We start from the raw sequence: 19,996 nt of genomic DNA on the forward strand, positions 1-19,996 counted from the left end.
CGGGGGGCCGACAGCGCGGCCGGCGCCGCCAACAGCCCGCCCGAGTCCGAGTGTGTGAGTGAAGCGGGGGTGCGGGGGTCACCGCGGGGGGACTTGGAGCTGTCGGGGGTGCTGAGCCGAGCAGGGTATCGCCGCAGACGTGGGGGGCCCCGGGCTAATGGTGCCAGAACCGACCTCCACATGGGCAGGGGGCCCAGACCAGGCCTGGATGTCCCCGCTAGCCAACAGCGAGCTCGAATCAGCCCTCATTGTTTCACGGAAAGAGGTGTCCTCTCCTCCTTTACCTCTCTTGAGTTGAGCAGGTTTATTTTGCAGCAGACCCCAGCCCTCTGCAGACAAGCCCCTTGGCATTGAGCCGTAGAAAACTTAGGCTGGAAGGGACTCTGGGGGGCATCTAGTCCAGCCCCCTGCTCAAAGCGGGACCAGCCCCAGCTAAGGCTTTGTCTACCCAGGTTGGTGTCTTCTCTTCCTCGGTTTGGCATCAGCTATCAATGTGCAGATCCATTAGCGGTTGTTTGGTGTTATCACTTTATGTATAGATTCCATTTACCCATCTGGGTATTTATAAAGATTGCAACTTTCGGTTAAGTGCTGTGCTGGTTGTTGGATGCTTCCTTCATGCAGGGTTTTTTTTTTTCCAGTGTTGCACCCTGGGTCTCATGCAGGGTTTCGATGATGGTTTGGATGGGGGTGATCCTGCCTCAGGCAGGGTGTGAGAAGAGATCAGCATTTCTCAAACAAAATGCAAAAAAAGACTCTCCTTTAAAGGAGAAAAACATGGGAAACAGTGACTTTTCCCTTGCAGGCTGGCAGAGGTCTGGGCTGCTTGGGGTCCTCCATGCCCCACGTATTGTGTGGTAGGAGGCAGTGGGTACGGAGTGAGGGGCACTGGGTCAGGACTGGCCATCGATTTTTACAAATCAGTCCTGGTGCAAAGAAGGTTGAGAACCGCTGGACTAAATGACCTCTGGCGATCCCTTCCAGCCTTACTTTTTTATTACCATGAATATGTACCTGGAAAATATCCAGATTAATAGTTTGCTCCAGAACAGTGTGTGGCTTATTCAAATTAAATCATTGTTCCACCTCTGTTTTGAGGTGAGTCAGATCTCAGGCCAATCAGTCCCGGATTAAATTGATGTATGGTTTGAATGGTGATTAACTCAATTAGCCCCAGTTGACCTCAGGAAAAAATAATACCTCAATTATTCACAGGTACTTAGGGTGGAATGATGGTCTTATAGGATATCAGAGTAAAAGGCTTTGTTCCAGGGGAAACCCAAAGTGTTTTTAGCTTAAGATTTGTATCTAGCATTTGATGTGGTGTGCTCCAGACTGTCTGCAGGCACCAAAGAAATGACTAAAACCTGGTTATGAAACAGGCAGGGAGGAACTAACAGGGCATAGGAGCCCAGTGACCCTTTTTCCATGTCTCCATTATAGCAGATTACAGTCGAAGTAATTATTGGGCTAACTAGAAAATAGAGCTACATATGATCCTTTTTTAGTCACACCCTTGCTGCTGTGGCAACAGAATCTGTATGTCCAAGTTGCCTAAGAGGTGGCCTGGGGCTGGCCTTCTAATTTAATAACTTCAGCTTGATTAGGTTACTGCTGTTTTAACATTCTGCAATAAGTAACTCTTCATCAGACCATTGAGAATAGATCAGATACTAAATATATTGCTTAACCCTTAATTCATGACTTAAAAGTTGTGAAACAATTGGGACTGGTGGGATTGATTTGGTCAGAAATCAATGCCAAACAAAACAGCGTTGAAATTAAATCTTGTGACTTCAAAGCCCCTGTCAGCTCCATGAATCCCAAATTGTTTGATAGTTTTTGGGGGCCACAAGGCTTAGCTAGAAACACCTCTTCTGCCTTTATCAAGCTTTCAGTGGATCTGCTAGTTCTTCTGGCTTCTTGCTTTTGACACACTTGCTATTTCTTATTTGTGATTGTGGTATCTTTTCCTGGCTGAGGCCAGTGGTATAATTGGTAGGGGTTGGGCTTGTGCTTCTCTTCCCATTTTCCAGTAGAATGATGGGCTCCTTTGGGATGGTGCTATGCTCCAACCTCTCCAGGCCAACTGTCCTTCCTGTGTAACTGAGTGCCTTGTACTACAATGCTCCACTTCACTTTGCTAGTTCACCGCATTTCAATAGTTCTTGTTTCAAGTATCTCTTCTGTTGTCAGGGCTGCTGATTTGCCTGGTTTTTACTTCAGTATGCAGGCAGTTTTTATTTTCAGTACAAACCTATTTTTATTTAACTATATAGTCTGATACTCTTTCTTCCCTGCACTCCGGTCTGAATTTCTCCAGTTCTGTCCCCTCCTATGCTAGATGCAAAGTTACACTTCTATTATTGACCTCTGCAGCAGAGGTGTCTCTCAGCTGCATGCTTCTCTGTACCAGTTGGCTTTTCCCCAGCTCCCAGTTTTTAAATAATCCTCTGTATGATTTTCTGAACAAGCAGTCTGGATTCTGTATTGATTAAGGGAGTCCATCCTTTCTGTCTATAGAGGCAAACCCCTCTTTACAGAATTTTTTCTAGTGCATTGGGGTGTTGAAGCTCCCTCGGTGTTGTAAGTGTTTGTGCAGTCATAAATTTGTATGTTTTTCTTAGTGATCTGAATTTAGCTTTCTGTATACCTTTCTTATGCCTCCCTTTTTGAAGGTGCTGACCTGTCCCATGAGCACAAGTTTCTCTCTACCACTAGCTGGATATTTATCTAGATGTCTTGCAGCATCATGTCCAATAAGCAAGACTGCAACTAGTTCCCACAGTTATGATATTCCAAATAATGTGTTTGTTTGTCTCCCCCTTTGTTGATAGGAAAGTGAAGATGGCATCGAAGGAGATGGTGAGTAACGAGTGTCTTTGATCTGGGAGGGCAGGGAGGGGAAAAAGGAAAGTATAGGATGTATTAATTTTTAAAAAATAAGCCATTCTTAAAGGCTTGTTGTCTTTGTGTCTCCTGCAGTAAGTCAAGATTAACATGGTGACCAGGCTTGCTAGGTCCTATTGCTGTGCTCTTCTTTTCAGTGTCTGCCTTCTGGGAAAAGTCACTCAAGCCCTTTAGTTTTAGAGGTTTATATCTTGATTCTAAGATTACTCATAGACCAGTGTTTTTTTGCATCAGTGATTTCCTGGTTGTCTTAGACATTGGCAGACTGACAGGAGTGCTCTTGAGCTGTACAGAAGTAATAACCACTGGATGTGTTCCCCTGCTTGTGCCCGGTGAGTCTGAGGGGAAGCTGTGCGTGGATCCGTGAACTCACTGTCCTGTCATCATGGGAGAGGTCCCCTTGGATCTGGAGAATGAGCTGCCTACACAGAGGGAATGAGTATATGGACACTGCACCATGTTACTGCCAAGGCACAGAGAAAATTAATTTATGGGAAAAGAGAGGCCCCCCCTACCCGTGCAATCATTCTCAACCAGGGCGCTGTGGCACCCTTGGATGCCTTGACATCTTTCAAGGGTGCTGCCAGGTGCAATGCAGTTTATGCACTGTTAGACCTGCAAACATAATTTACAAGGTAAACCCAGAGACTTCAAAGAGGAATCCATAGCATTAAAAACATTCTGCCCTATTGTGGTCTTTGCAAGGAACTCAAAACAGAAGAATTGCTTATCATTATTTTTCTGCACTCTGAAAATGAGTGAAAACTGAGAACTGGCATTTTCTGAGAGGTGTTTTAAGTTGATTGAAAGATACCTTGCATCCAAAAATGTTTCAGTTATAAGGCAACATTTAAGATGCTGATATAACAGCAGTGGGCAAATATATCTTGCAGAAGGGATTTTTAAAGCTGATCTTGCTACTTGGTTGCAGTTTATGATGATGGCTTATGCCTTCAGCTGGGAGATGGTATAAGGGCCAGTTGCATGATTTTCATGGTTTGACTGCTTAATGTGTGTATACAGTGGACACCTGACTTTTCTAAGTGTCCCAGCTCCAAAATGACTCTTTCCTGCAGAGTGTGTCATTAGCTGACAGCTTTAATGCCAAACTTCTGTTTTCTCTCCTGTAGCTGTTCTCTCAGACTATGAAAGTGCAGAGGACTCAGAGGTGAGTGGATTATTTATTCTAACATTTTAAATGTTAAAATGTTTATCCAGTGACACTTTGATGAAAAATAAGTAGTCATTGGAGCAGCAGGCACCAGAGTCCAAGACTCCCCCTCCCAGGGGAGTATCTTTGCTGGACTGTAGTCAGTTCCAACTTGTTTTTCTGTCTCTTTCTGCTCTTATGCATATTGCATCTTTTGCTACATGGTGGTTTAGGCTGGTTAAGGTCACTTGCTGTGGGTCTGAGCCCCTCACATTGAGGAGGGCCTAGAATCCAAGCCTCTTGTTTCCTTGCTAAGAACTCCTGAATTTAGCCGGTTATAAATGGGCACTGCTACTCACTCCTCTGCCTGCACTTTTGAATGCAGTGCTGCAGCAGCTATACCTTATGCTGAACTGAGTATGTCAGTGTTTATTAGGTGTGGTTTGAGCATTCATACCAGACCCAAGACCCTCAGGAGACTTAGACGTAGGATTGTCTAGTTTGTGAATTCCAAACCAGTTTGGGTGCTGAAATGTGAGACTCAGTGGCAGTGCTTCTTAGTTCATGCAGTAGCAGGGTGTTAGGTGTTTAAGTAACTTTATTGACAAAATATCTGTAGATGTCAAAGAGACCTCTCTGGCATCAAAACTGTTAGGTGTGTTTTTTGCAGATCGCTCACTCAGGCTTAGATGTATTCACTGAGCCCAAATTGCACATTAGACACTGAAGGAAGCTTACCAGGAGCTGTGATGTCTGCAGTTCTATTTGCTAATGCACTTCCCCTCTTTACCGAGGTGTTAGCAAGTGCTTCAGAGTTCATAGAAATCTTTCTCATGAAAATCAGTTATTTTAAAACAAATGCAGTGTGGATGAAGAGGAGAGATGGGCCGTAGAAAAGTGACAGTGGTGAAGCCAGTGGAAGATATCATTACATTCATGTATTAGTGTCCACAGAACAATCAGGATCTGGATCCCAGTGTATAAAGTCAGAGTGTGGAGGGCGAGGGGGATCTAAAATCAGCTTCCCCTCTCATCTTAGAATGCCCTCTCTGATCTTACTCTACCCAGTTACATGTAGGATTTTTATAGACTCCATAAGGATAGCCCAAGACAATTGTTCTTACCCTTCCAACATGCGCACATAAATGTGTTGTCCCCACTGCGTACCAAAACAGAAGAGCATTTGTTTGACTTTCAGCAGTGCTACTCACATAGCTTGGCACTCCTCTATGGTACCGTTCTTCTACTGTACCTAAAAATAATGCAAAGTCTGTGTTTTCCCAAACATAAACAAAAGGAGCCAGCGTTTGACATGTAAACAGACAGCACTGAAAGAGAAAAACAGAAGAGTCTTTTTGTTAATCGTGCAGGGCTATTTTTAGTGTTAGTTCTAATCTGTGCAAGACTTGCAGTCTCTTGGAGGGTGAAATGAGGTCAGATTCTTGTGAGCAGAGTGCTTGGAGTGAGTCAGCCAAGTAGCTCCACGAAACTTGAAAACACGGCCCTACTAAAGTGGCCATTGGTGAGGAAAGGTGGGATGGTCCATGTGAGGAACGGAGCCCTTTGGTAGGAACCACCTCACTTACTAGATTATTCTGTGGTGCTGTACAGGTTGCTCCCCTGAAACGAGATTAGAGGCTCTGCTTGCATGTGGGTTTTTTTGGCACTTACTTTGTGTTCCAGAGACTTAAATTCAGTGATGTAATACTTCTTTTGATATGCAGAGAGAAAGGTGTTAGTCTAGTCTTTGTTCCTTTTGTAGCAATAGGTTGGAAGGGACCTTGTACAACTATCTAGTCCAACCCCATGCCTTGGGGTTGGTTCAGTTATGAAAGTCTGCTGTCATTAAAAACAGAAAAAGGTGCTGAATGGGTCCTGACTCCAGGTGTAGGACTATCTGCTGTAATTTACTGGGGAGTCTGCCAAGCCCATGCGTTGTCTTATCTCAATGATTGGAGGTTTGTTGTAGGCTGAGGAAGAGGATTACAGTGAGGAGGAAAGCTCGAAAGTGGAACTGAAGCAGGACGGCAATGATTCTAGTGAGTCCACTGCAAAAGCAGAGAAAGGGGAAGAGAAACCCGATTCCAAAGGCACTGTGACTGGCGAGAGACAAAGCGGGGATGGGCAGGTAGATTTTCAATGTGTGCTGTATGGTTTCTGGGGTGGGAAGGAGGGTCACGGCTGGCTTTACATGGAAGTGGGACTGCAGTGTAAAGAGCTCTCATTTTGATAGGAGAGCACTGAACCGATTGAGAATAAAGTTGGGAAAAAGGTCCCCAAGCACCTGGATGATGACGAGGATCGGAAGAATCCAGCTTACATCCCTCGCAAAGGGCTGTTCTTTGAGCATGATCTCCGAGGACAGACCCAGGAAGAGGAAGTGAGGTGTGTAATAATTGTTTAAAGCTTTCCCTGGAAAGAGAGGCAAACCCAAGCCACCATATAAAGTGCAACAGCTTTTGCTTCTGTGTTAAATGTTTGGGAAATTTTGTAAGACAGGGAGGTTGTAGCCCTATGCTGGCCCTTTGGCTGGCAGTAAATGTTATGTCAGGTTCCAGGTGTTCTTTAGGCATAAGGGACTGATGATGCTACAGAAATATATGCTGAGCCTTATACCACTAAACTGTAGCCCTTCTTGCTGATACAAAGGAGCAATAGTAATAGTTTTCCCTTAGGAAGATGGCTGACTTACCTGGACTGGGGGGGCAAGAGACTGTTAGAGCTTTTAGAAGTCCTGGATGGGTGTTGGCATGGAGGAAGAGGGAGCAGTTACTATGCAGCCTCCCATGCACATCCCTTCCTAGAAGCAAGCAGCCTTAATTTGCAGTCTGTGTTCTTTGGAGCTGCCTTGCTGTTCCCCCTACTCTATATGCTTGGCACTGCAAAGACCTGCTAGTTCTCTCTGTTCTGCTGTTCCAGGCCTAAAGGTCGCCAGAGAAAATTATGGAAAGATGAGGGCCGCTGGGAACATGACAAATTCCGGGAAGATGAGCAAGCTCCAAAGACCAGGCAGGAGCTGATAGCACTCTACGGCTATGACATCAGGTCTGCTCACAACCCAGATGACATCAAGCCAAGGAGGATGCGAAAGCCCAGGTGAGCATCCAGAGCTCCAGGGAGTCCAACCCAAATATGCCTTGTGTACAAACTTCAGCTCCCCTCCCCAAGGCCATAGGTGTTCAACATCCAACTGGGAAGGCATGTTGACTTAAAACAATGATGGGTATGTGGGGTCCTTCTCCTTGAAACCTTGTGTTGAGGACCAGGGTCCTGGCCATCACAGTCTGGATGCTGGGTCTCAGGGTGGCAAATACTTTGGCACTATAGCCTCTTAATATTTGGGAGCAGAAGTGTTGGACCCTGGAGGAATCTGCCACCAGAATGATGCAGTAATGAATGTTATTTTAGTGCATTGTCTTTAGGTAATGGTGCTGCGGTGTGTAGGGGGAGGGGCTTTCTTCTTGAAACCAGAAAGGTAACCTAGGTGGTGGTAATGGATCTCTAAGGGATGTGGTGTAGAGACCTATTGCTGATCCTTTGAATTCTTTGCCCTTAAGGTTTGGGAGCCCTCCACAGCGAGAGCCAAATTGGTCCCATGAGAGGCAAAACAAGCCTCCAAGGTACCAGGGCTCTGACAATACCTCAGCACCGCCACGAACATTCATCAGCCGGAGTTCTGCAGGCACAGGGAGGATGCCCCCACCCAGGACCTATCCAAGGGCAGGTGGCTACAAAGAGAATCGCCCTAGCTATCGAGCTGCAGAAGCAAATGGCCAGCATCACTCTCGAAACAGTGAGCAGGCTAAACATGAAAGCAGCTACCGGTCAAAGCGTGTGGAACAAGCCCCAGCAAGAGACCCTTCACCCGAGGCTGAGGTTGCAACTGTCCACAACAGCCCTGTTAAGAAGGAGGAGATTGTTTTGGAAAGCCAGACCACAACAACAGATGCTGTCCAGCTACCCCCAGATAGACCCATTGAAAAGAAGTCTTATTCTCGGGCAAGGAGGACCAGAAATAAAGCTGGAGAGACAGGAAAGCTGGCTGATGAAGTACCACCCCCAGAGGGGCTGATGCCTGTGTCTCCAAAACCCGTGCAGGTAGAGACACCCCCACCACCAGCAAAGACCGGAAGCTGGGAGACCCCAGTAGAATCCAGCATGGATGGACTTGAACAAGAAATGACACAGTTGAATCTAACTGAGCAGAACTGGACCCCAGGGCAGCCTCAGTTTATACAGCCTCGGGAACTTAGGAGTAAGTGCTCGCCATCTGTTAGTTTTGCTTTGATACTTTTTCCCAGTCAAGTTCAGTTTAATTGTAAAAGGGTATGGTAGCTAATCAGAGCTAGAGGCATAGCTTAAATGTCTACACAGCAGCTTTAGACCACCTTGACTGACTGCAGTTGTGGGTTTAAATCTTAGTGTAATCTACTCTGAAGGGCCTGGTGAGTTCCACACAATTTTAATATCATGTGCAGTCTTTTGGAGGCCATTTGCAATCCCAGTCTCTCTGCTGTCCTTTGGTAGTGGGTCCTGTGCCCTGACATAAGAATAAGAATTTGGTATGCATCTCCCCACAACTTCCTGTTTGCTGGCCTCCCCCGTAAAGGCTTCATTTCTCTGGTGCTTGTATAGATGCTCTCTTGTTTGCAGATGGTGTGGAGTCACTTAGGTTAATAGTGGAAGGGCTATGAAAAACTCCAAACAGATGGAGACTAAGTGGACAATCTGATGGGGGAAAGCTAATGTGTAAAATTAATATTTGTCACCACAAATCTCACCTGTTGTATGAGCTGCTGAGTCCTGAATTTGCAGTATTGTGTGGAAGGAAGAAAGGGTCATACCAGGTGATCCGTTCAACACGCAGCAGCTGTTAAGATCATGCTTCACTTGAGTTCATTAAGCAAACAAGATAGGGAATTGTTGAGCTGCTGAGCAGTGGCACTGTTTTCTTTGAGAAATCTATATTCTTGTTTTAGTTGTGTAGTGCAGTGTTTCCCAACCTTTTCCAGCCACAGGCACATTTGCCTTAATAAAAACTTTCTGCAGCACACCTGTTAAGGTATTCCCCATCCTGTTGTAGCTCATTGCCATGGCAAAATTGTACAGCACACCTGTTCATTTCTGATGGCACACTTTTGTTCTGCGGCACACTGGGTTAGTGAACATCACTGTAGTCCTTGAAAGGGTAGTGCAGATGACTAGAGAGGATTAGGTAGGATTTTTGTATAACAAAGATTGTTTTTTGTTTTTCCTGGGAAGTTACTGAACCTAGAAAGAAACAGCAAGTAATAAGTCAGGTAACTGAGGACTAGGAAGGATTTAGTCTTTAGAGAGAACCTATCATTCCCTCTTCCCCTGTCTAGCCAGACAAACAGGAACTTCTTTGTGCAGTGTGCAATTAACCTGTGGCATTCACTGCTGCATCAGGAGAGTCGGCTGTGGGGGCTGGGCTTAGGGGAAGGGCAGGGGTAATGAACGTCTTGACTAATAATAGTGCTGAACTATGTTTGTAAACTAACATAATCAGGATAATCCCAACTCCTGCTGTAGGACATAAATAACCTGCTGAGGGGAGGAAGGAAATTTCCTCCTTTTATCAGCAGCATTGCACAATCAACTACATGGAGCCTACTTAGCAACCAAGATTTGGCTGCTGCTGGACTGTAGTGGAGCCTGCTGAGGAATAGCAAATCCTGCACCTTTTGTGTTGGGCCTTGTGGTATAGATTGTTTCTCCTGTTCTCTGAAGTAGAATCTGGCAGGATTTAAGTAATAACATGCATAGATATTACCGTGAGTTAAAAAGGGATGAAGATTTATGACAGGACAGTAACTGCTCATGTGCCCACTCTTATCCCATGGAAGGTGAAAACCAAGCTGCAGTAGCTTTGTCCATTTTTTACTGAGAGCTAAAATGCGCTGTACTACCTTTGACTTACCATGGGATAAGGTCATTCACATGCACAATTACTGCAGAACAACTGGTAATGTGTAATACATTTGTTGGTACCCTATGTCAGGTAAGATATGCCAATATAATTACACTAGTGAGACTGATAAAACCTTTCTTATGTAGAAGAGCCATAGTCTGAATCATAGGGTCAAGAGAACTGACTTCTTATATGCTAGTAAAATTGGATTTTGAACATTCTCAGAACAAAAACACTAACCCTGCTGATGTCTGTCAAGTTTATCTTTTAATATATTAGCTGTGTGTGTGTGTGCACGCACTGCAGCAAAAAATAAGGCAACAGTCTCTTTCTTGAAAAGCTTATATACTGAATTTTCCATGAGATCCTGTCTAGGCTGCGAATGGGTGTGTGGGAGTACCACGTGGGCAGTAAGGCCTGTGCACGTTTCAGTAGCTCTTTTCTCATCAGTAGCGGGTGTCCGTTACCTTGGTGTTGCTTCTCTCCTTTTCCCAGTGGAGACAGCAGAAGTTTGATTAGGTGAAGGGATTCTGGACAGTCATTCCATACAATCCCCCCCTCCCCTCCCCACACCGTTTACACATACACTCATGTATAGGCACACTTTATAATGTAAACCCTCCCCAATCCAGGATTTACATAGCTTACTCCCTCCTTAAGTGTCTGGCAGTGAGGTTTTAAATATAGAGTATAACCTTTGCCAATTGACCATGAAAACTGATGTGAAGTGCTATGATGAAGGTTTTGCTTTGTTGTTGTGTTCAGCTGGAGTTGCAAGGCTCCACATGGGCACTGCTTAATATAATGCCAAACTTGGCCCTGTCCTATTCCTGTTCCAGCACAGTTGGAGCTTAGATTTGGGAGCAGGAGTTGAAGTTTTGATGCATTGGAGGGACCTTGCAGACTTGGTCTGTTTTGCACAGATTATGTAAGAAGTTGCATTCCAGAATTTCTGTAAGCTACATTTCTAACAACAGTAGAAATGATCCTTTGGTGTTTAAGATGTGTTTTTTAATTTGTCCTGACAGTTTGCAAACATTATCTTGTCCAGTGTATGATGTGTAGGTTTAAAAATGGTTTTCCTTATCAGTGCTCCTTGTAATGGATCCATTGTCACTGCTCTCTGCAAGCAGCATGTCAGCCCATCACAATACAGTAACTAATCCAAAACACTGACATTTTCTGTAGCAGAATTTGCTAGAAGTGGGAAGATTACTTGTAGCTATGCTTTTGACATGTGAGCTTGTTAGTTGTCAAAAACAAGAAGAAGCCATAGTAACCTCTGTTTCTCTTTCTTTAGGTATTCCTAATCATATGCACATGGGGACTGGACCACCACCTCAGTTTAACAGGATGGAGGAAATGGTAAAGGAGAGAATCTTGTGTACTCTGCACATTTTTTATTTTGAGCAACTTAAAATCCAGGCATCTATTGGGTTCTGTGTTTAATGATTACAGCCTGCCTGGAGCACTTCAGCATTTAGCTTTTTACATGCATAGAAGTGTTCACCATTTTACCGCTTAGCCAGGAAGATTGGGTAGGAGACTAAAAGCCAAGAGAAGGATTTCTTTCTAGCACTCTGAATATCACCAATGTCTTTTGGACTCTTTCAGGCAGTGCAGGGGAGTCGTGCAAAGCGTTATTCATCCCAGCGTCAGAGACCCCCAGTTCCAGAGCCTGCACCCCCCATGCACATCAGCATTATGGAAGGGCACTATTATGATCCACGTGAGTGTTCCCAGTGGCTCAAGTCCCTTTACTTTACCTGTTCAGCTTGCTCGGAAATAGGCGGGAGGGTGGTGGGATCTCTCTTGCTACTGAAGAAGCTGCTGTCTTTCCAGGAAATGCAAGTGTGTAGTGTTCTCATGGAACTGTAAATTGAGTCTTTCACCTTTACTTGAACTTTCTCATTTAGAAAGGGATGCAGACAGCAAGAATTAGATCCAATTTATAGATGGTTAAAATTTCAAAACTTAGTATAAAAGGCTTTTCTTGAAAACATTCTTACATATCGCCAACATGTTTAAACTCTACACTACTTCTATGTAAAGCATGGACCACAGGGACTGGAAGGGGCATCCTGCTTCATCACCAGGTCTAGTGTCCTGCTATCAGCAGTAACTACCTTCTGATTTCCAGCCTGTATTTATTTGGTGTTCCCTTCTACCTTCTGCAGCCTGCTGCAGGCAAGCATTGCTGTAGATCAGGGGCTGGTAACATATCGCTTGTAGAGTTCCTGGGTCCTACCTGTGGAGATAGAGGGAGCTATACCCATGCCACTACAAGTGCCATGCTGGAGCTATACCCATGCCACTACAAGTGCCCTCAGTACCCCCTGCCCTTCCCCTGGCTACAGCTTGGGCACAGCTTTCAGCCCTTGGGGACCTATGCCAGGCCTGGGCAGCTCTAAAGCGTGAGGGTGGAGCAGAGGCTCAGGGGGAAGTGACAGCAGTGTACCTGCAAGCTGCATTTGCACTTTGCTGGGAAATGGGGGATGAGGAGATGGCACAAGCAATGGTCCTAGATGCTTGACCCAGGCACAGGGGTGCAGGGCAAGCCCCTTGCTGCTGAGGTACTGCTGAAGCCACCTGGCCCACATCAGATGAGCTTGGTTCTGAACTATGGTTTGTAGAGGTTGCCTGCTGCTCCTGTTTATCACAAGAACTGGGAAACAAACTTGCAAGAAGCGGTAGCAGCTTTGATTTTAAACCTCCTCCCCGTCCTGAAATGTCACCAATCTCAGTGTTTTGGACTTTAGACAAGGAAGTGTAAGTTTAGTGTGTTCCTATGCAGTTAGGAAATAGTGGCCAACTCTTCCTCTGCGGGAATGATTGAGGGCATGAGCTTCCATTGGCACATGCTTTCTTGGGATATGTATTCCTGCATAACTTGTGCAACTTTGTCCAGATGATAGGACAGTAACTTGACCTCTGTAATCAAGATGACTCTCATTGCAGTAGAATAAGCTAACCAACCTTTTTCTTTTCAAACTATCTTCTCTTGCAGTACAATTCCAGGGACCAATCTATACCCACAGCGAGAACCCTGCCCCATTGCCCCCCCAGGGCATGATTGTACAGCCCGAAATGCATCTCCCCCATCCAGGTAAAACCTCTAGGTCCCAACTTCCTGTCCTCACAAGTAAACTTGTTATGAAAACATTTATGCCAGGGGTGGGCAAAATGCGGCCTGTGGGCTAGCTGTGGCCCACCAGGCCATTCTATCTGATCCATGGGGCCCCTGAGAAATTAAAAAAAAATTAATATTTATCTGCTCCTGGCTGCCTGTCATGCGGCCCTCAATGGCTTGCCAAAATTCAGTAAGTGGCCCTCCATCTAAAATAATTGCCCGACCCTGATTTATGCAGTAGAGGCTGCATACTTGGTGGGGTTAGGTTCCTTACTCTCCCTCCCAAGATAAGAGTTTGCAAAAAAACTGGGTATAAAGAGCTCCAGCACACAGATGTATAGGACCACTAAAGTGTTCCAGCTGTTGGCTGCGAATTTTAGTTCACAGGGTTCTGCTTCTCTGATTGACTGCATAGGACTACTGGTGAGCTCACGATCAATGGAGAAGTGGTGCCCCTTAAAAGTAAAACTCATAACAAAGAGCTGAATGGCTCACCATTAGCAATTTAATTAATTTAGCAATTTGTTGCAAACAAGCAGGCTGTGAACCACCTGATACAGATGATCCAGGTTCTATACCGACTCTGTTGTACATTTGACAAAGGTCCAATCTAAGCTGATGCTTGGGAGCCAAGAGCTCTTGAAGTTTTACTTTAGATCTGATGCATACTTTCTTTTTGGCTGTAGGCAGGTCGTTTAATCTCTCTGCCTGTTTTTCCCATCTGTACAATGAGCAAGGCTTACATTCAGGGCAAGTCAGTATTTAATTGTAATGTCTTTTGAAAATGGGAACATTTTTAGCAAAACACCCTCCCCATTTGCTATCAGCACTTTGTGTTAAAGTGATGAAGGTGGGAGTGGCACCAGGCCAGAGGTGTGGGTCTGTTTTTGCATCTGAAAGTTCCCAGCCTTTTTCTGGTATGTGATGTCCTTACATGTGGATTTTCATTTCTAGGTTTACATCCACATCAGACGCCAGCACCTATGGGGAACCCTGGCTTATACCCTCCACCTGTCTCCATGCCTCCTGGGCAACCCCCACCACAGCAGCTACTTGCACCCACCTATTTCTCCCCTCCTGGGGTCATGAATTTTGGGAATCCTAGCTACCCCTACCCCCCAGGAGCACTCCCGCCACCACCTCCTCCCCATCTGTATCCCAACACCCAGGTAAGATGGCTCCAGTATCATTAAGTTACCTTGAATAGGAGTTTGTAAAACAAAGCATTGGGATTTTATGCTGGGTGGGTCTGTCTGTCATACATGGTATAATTCCTGCTTTTTCCCAGGTGTAGGAATTGTTTTCTATGTAGCACACAACTCAGACACCCAGAAGTCCTTCTTCTACTTTGTTTTCTATTCAGTTTGCGTAACAAAAGAAGACTGATCTGATCTCTCTGACTTGCACTTGCTGGGACTGGAATTTGAATTTTATGCATCTACTACCTGTCTAATGCAACTCCAGTACTTAGGTTATGTACTAAAGCAAGGGAAGAAGCAAGAGTGAGTTTGACTAGAAGCTCTTTACACGGGCAGATCTCGTCCTGATCCAAACTAAGCCAACTACAGCAGGATTCTGAGTTTGCTGAATGTACTGCCTTTCTGTTGTTAAACCAAGGTGGTAGGCTGAATGCAGGCTGGCTGCTGGTGGTACCTTTTGTGGCCTTGGCAGCGTGGGAACCCACTCCACAGCAAGATGGCAGCTCTCAGGCCATTTACAGACCAAGTAAATTTTTGTCACATTAGAGTCCATAAATAGCGTTAAATGTTTGTGCCTAAATGGCCATGAGCCAAACAGGTTGTTTTCCTTTAACTACCACATCCATATGGCCACCCTTGAAATCCTGCATCCATGATACCTGTTAGCTTTGAGGTCCTGTCCCACAGGGAGCCCTAGAGATTTCCCAGGACATCTTATAGTAATGACAAGCTGTGGCAAGACAGGACCTGCCATCACTGAGTCTGGCTTGTAAATGGCACAAGGGTGACACTCCATGGCAAGATAAAAGAGGTGCAGGTTCTTAGCCCAGTCTGGGTGTGTTTTGACATTTGGTATCTGGGTGAAGGCAGAAGAATTTGATTTTATTGTTAGTCCATCCTTGGGAGCAAGTTTTGCACTCCAAGACACCTGGAAACAGTGGTTTCATGAGGAATTATCAGCCACCTTGTGTGCACAAAACAAAAGTTAAAGGGGAAACGCGTGGGCTATGGAAAACCCTGAAGGACATTAATGACCCATGTGAAACAACTAAGGTCTATGAATCTAGCTAGTGTAACTATAGGTTGATATAATCAGATGACTACTTACCATCATTGTTGGATGCTACCAGAGTTGCCTTGGCAAAATTACTGCAGTGAGATGCAGCCTTTTAGGTAACACTTCCTCAAGTATTTGCAGAAGCCAGTCAGCTTAGCAACTGAGTTCATCGTACAAAGCACATTAAAACTGTGGCTGTTGTGTGGGGTGGTTCTCCTCCTCTTTGGCTTTAAACATAATTTTATTTTACAGGTAGTTTTACAGCCTAAAGAAGGCCAGGCAAAATGGCTAATGCTATCTGAATAGGTGCAGTAGATGTGTCCCATTAACAGAACTGATCTTTCTGTCCTTTGGGGAATCCAGGCCCAGTCCCAAGTATATGGAGGGGTTACCTACTACAACACTGTCCAGCAGCAGGTACAGCCAAAACCTTCTCCACCGCGAAGAACATCACAGCCTGTGACCATCAAGCCCCCACCCCCTGAGGTACTGTTCCCTCGGCCTTGCTTTGCTGTGTGAGACTGTGTGACATTTTACCTTTGTGTGAGAGTTCTGTTCCCCCCTCCCCACACAAAAAAATGTGTTGTGTTTTGAGGAAATCTTAACTTGCCTAATCTTTTGACATGTCCCAAACTCCAGCTTCTCGTTGCAGGTTGTAAGCAGGGCTCCAGTTAATTTGAGTTTCTAAATACTTTAAATCTAAACCCACGTAAAAAGTAAGTCCAAAGTTGACTCTTATTTCCTTTCTTTGTTTAGAAAAAGACACCTGATGTAGGAAAGGCATCTGATGTAGGAAATCGTGATTTTTCTCTTGCTGAAGCCTCAGCAATGTAAAAGTTAAAGGGGCAAATTTAAAAGTTCATACAGAGAAATGGTTTTCATCATCTCTCTGCTTGGGTGATAGGGATTGTGTGTAGAGGGGTGTGTGCATGTATCCTGGTTTCCTTTTTTTTTTTTTTTTAAATATCTTCTGTTGCACAGGAGTATAGTGAGCCTGAATCACAGCATGCCTGAAACCATGGGTGTCTGCTGTTTCACTTTCCCCTCTATCAGTGGGAAGGCAACATGCTTTAGAGAAGGGGTGGCCAACCTGCAGCATGGGTGCCACAAGTGGCAAGGGCACCTTCTTTGTGGCATATTGCAGATAAGGGTGGGAGCAGGGAGCACAGTGACAGATAGGGCAAGAAGCAGGGAGCACAGGGAAGGAAGTAGAGCGGAAGATCATGTAGCGGAAGAACATTAGAGTGGCACTTCAGGGAGGTTATGGGGCTAATTCATGGTACCCTGCTGTGAAGTTTGGCTTCCACTGCTTTAGAGTAAAGGACGGGAAGTTGAGACACCTGTTCAATTCCTAGCATTGCCACTTGTTGTGGGACTATGGGAAGTCACTATCTCTGGGTGCTTGTTTTCCCCATCTGTACAATGAGAGTATGCATCTTTGTAAGGTGCATTTAAAGGGCCTAGAATTGTCCGGTAGCACTGGAAAAATCTAGGTCCCCCATGACCTAGGGTTTATGCTAATGTAACACATTATGATTATACTAACATAAACCAGAAGCAGACGAGCAACAATGCTGCACTAGTGTGGAGCTGTGCTAGACCTGGGCCAGGAGTTATCCATGGAAAAATCTGGGTGAAAACTAGACTCCTGGAAGTTACACTGCTGTTGGTGTCATGTGTCTGCTTCTGTCCTGGGATAGCCATTTGCTTGCTGGAAGCAGGTTATTACTGGGTCCAAGTGGTGAAGAATAGTAATACTGCTATTGTTGCAGCTATCTTAGGAGAAGGGATCATCTTTCCACACCAACATTGGTGTCACTTTCATTGGCATGAAAAACAGATGCAGTGCAAATGCGCATGTCAGGGCCCTTAGTCACTTTACCACTGCATAAACAGAGTGTGGCTTAAAGTGGGATCCTGTGAAGTAGAATGGGCACAATAGCAGCTGACTGTGATGGCAGAGCTGCAGCAGGGGATGACGGGAGGAGGTTGGTAGCCATTTTCCACTACCCTGGTGCAGAGAGAGTTTCTTTGAACCACCTCAGCGGTAGCCCTGTACCCAATGCACAGAACTTGATTGGCACAGGCAGCCCACTAACCCTACTCTTCATGTCTTCCCCCTCCAGGACAGCAAAAGTGAAAAATCAAAAGAAAGGAGCAATACGTAGGGACGTCTGCCTGGCAAGTCCCAGCGCCAAAATTGGCACCACCAGCAAGCAGGAAGCTCCTCCTTGGAGACGGCCCCTTTGCCTGTGTGTAGGTGAGGCCATCAGGCTGCCACCCACTATGTCAGTATTGTGTTGGGGCCCAGGCACCCTTCACTTCCTGGTGCTCTCCTGCAAAACAAATCTCTTGCTGCTGCTGCTGCTCTCTTCCACCACCTTTACTGGGGCATGGAGGTCATTGAACATGAGGGTCAGTCATTGCTCATGAGTTCTTGCCACTTCCCCTTTTTACTACACAGCTGGATGTCCAGCTACACTGACTTCTGAGTTCCCAATTGGCCCTTTCTTTTAAGCTGATCTGTTTCTTTTGGGTATTGTAATCTCTGTTTGCCCAGATTGCTGGGAATGTAACCGCCGCCTCAAGGAGCTACCTAATAAGTTACTACTTGTTTTCCCCTCTCTCTCTCTCTCTCTCTCTCTTTCTTCACAATATTAATGAGTTTACTTCCATCATTGTTTAAGCATAGCTGTTCAAGAAAGGGCTGCTGAGTGTCAGGAGTCTGTCAGGAATGTGCTGGTTGTTCACTTTATACTGAATTAGAAGCTCATGGTTTGTTTTTGGAGCAAGCCCTGTCAGTCATTGTGTTGTGGGCAGTTTCTCTCGTCTAAGTGTGTACAAGCTCTCAACTTGGAAGCAGCATGGATCAGGGCAGGGCTGGATCCTACCCATGCTGCACCTTGCATCCCAGAGATGGGGTAGGGAAGGGATAGGGGTAGGGAAATCCTTCTGCCTTGTGGATTTTCACAAGCAGCCCTGCACCCCTTGGGCTTTCCCCAGAGCCATCTTCTCGCTTATAGGCTGCTCTCCCTTTAGCCTTGTGCTGAGAAACTGGCCAGACAAGCTCAGCCAGCGTATAGTTTGCACTCAGCACTTGGGTGGTGTTCCTGCATACATAGAAGATGATGCGATTTGCCAGTTTTAACGTGTCCACTTTGTAAGCCTGGAGCACACTGCAATCCACTGGGAGGAATGCTCTTCATGAGCGCATCCTCTAACTCCCCCACAGTCTTGCACCCTGCTTGAGGATTCTCGAGCCAAGCTTGTACAGCCATTGGTACCTCAGCACTGCGGTTGCTGGGCCAGCTCAGCTGGCTTGCCATGCACCGCAGTGTTTTTTGTGCTGCAGTGATTTGTTGCTTCTCTGCAGCACAGATCCAGCAGGGACGTCGGCACGCAATAGCAGCTGGGCTTAGCTCAGCATCAGCCTCTCAGCCATTTGCAAATTGCATTAGGGCAACTTGGCGTGGAGGTTACTACTGCAGCCTGCTTTCCCTGAGCCATGGACTGAGGCAGCATGTAGAAGTGCCAGAAATGACACAAGTGAGACCGTTACTATATTAGAGCAAGCAGATACTTGGGCAGCAAACTCCCACCTGGGAGAGAGGGGCAAGTGCTTTGGGCACTTACTTGCCTGCTTTCTGGTTGAGACCTTGTTATGCCTGCCTGGCTTTCTCCCCTACTCCCTTTTTTTTTCCTACTGTCTGTAACTTGATCTTTTGTACTTAATTTCAGATAAGTTGAATGGTATTTTAAAACAAAAGACCCTTTTCTGTTTTACATGTAACTGTTTTCTCTGCCTTAAGGCTGAAAATGTATCGTTTAACATATCGGTCATGTGACTGAACTTCTAGACCTAACAACACTGTGATGGCTGTTCTGTTCTGTTTATTTTTGTTCCTGTTCTTTAGGAGTGCACATTTGTAACCAACAGTGTAATGACTTGGTGGAGATGAGAATGTTTTAGGAAGTAATTAGTACTGTGTCTCTTTTCTTCCTGTCTGGTGCAGAGGGGCAGGTTCTATGGGGTCACTAGCCAGGTAGAACCAAGATTTTGACCATGGCCAAAACATGAGGGGACTTATCTCATAGCACTGCTGGAAAAACAGCTCCTCTTCCTACCATTAGCTCCAGCTCTCCTCTGACTTCCCTTCCACACAGAATATTTGTTACTTTTGGTGATCTGGCCCAATCTTCTCCTTTAAGAGGTTGAGCCTTTGCACCTTTGTGACCTGCATTACAGAGCTTGCCAGAATGAAGTGCAAACAATCACCACCTGCCTTGCAGTTCAGTGTTATAGCAAGGGGTTACAGAAGGGATTGTCATAGTGCCGTGGAAGGAACAACTGCTGTGTGGGTGACTTGGGAGTGCACAGCCTACGCATATGAGAGCACCCCTCCTCCCAGTGCTGTGCCTTATCCCAAGATGCTCTAGATAGGCAGAGGTGGTAGCTGGCCCCATGCTTCTCTTTGGGCATGCTGAGTGAGAGGCACATGCTATGCCTGCAGATACCACAGACCCAGCACAGCAGATGGGATGGTCAGCAGAGGGCAGCTCTTCAAAGCAGTGCCTGTCATTATGGGTGTGTCATTGCTGCCAGTAGGCCAATCCAGGG

General features: G+C 45.7%; 1 protein-coding gene across 1 annotated transcript; it reads left to right on the top strand.

Annotated features, from left to right (window-relative positions):
• Positions 1-3: 3 nt before the first annotated feature.
• Positions 4-19,355, top strand: CASC3 (cancer susceptibility candidate 3; the record flags this gene model as incomplete). The annotated part of the gene is made up of 14 exons (XM_019550492.1): positions 4-54; positions 2,838-2,865; positions 4,041-4,078; positions 6,030-6,188; positions 6,294-6,445; positions 6,980-7,156; positions 7,618-8,315; positions 11,293-11,357; positions 11,607-11,721; positions 13,000-13,098; positions 14,077-14,291; positions 15,742-15,864; positions 16,018-16,094; positions 17,505-19,355. Coding segments are annotated over 13 exons (1,956 nt in total), but the record flags the coding sequence as incomplete, so codon positions are not given.
• Positions 19,356-19,996: the final 641 nt, after the last annotated feature.

Source organism: Crocodylus porosus, unplaced genomic scaffold (genome assembly GCF_001723895.1).
Source record: "Crocodylus porosus isolate Cpor-Errol unplaced genomic scaffold, CroPor_comp1, whole genome shotgun sequence".
Lineage (NCBI taxonomy): Eukaryota > Metazoa > Chordata > Crocodylia > Crocodylidae > Crocodylus > Crocodylus porosus.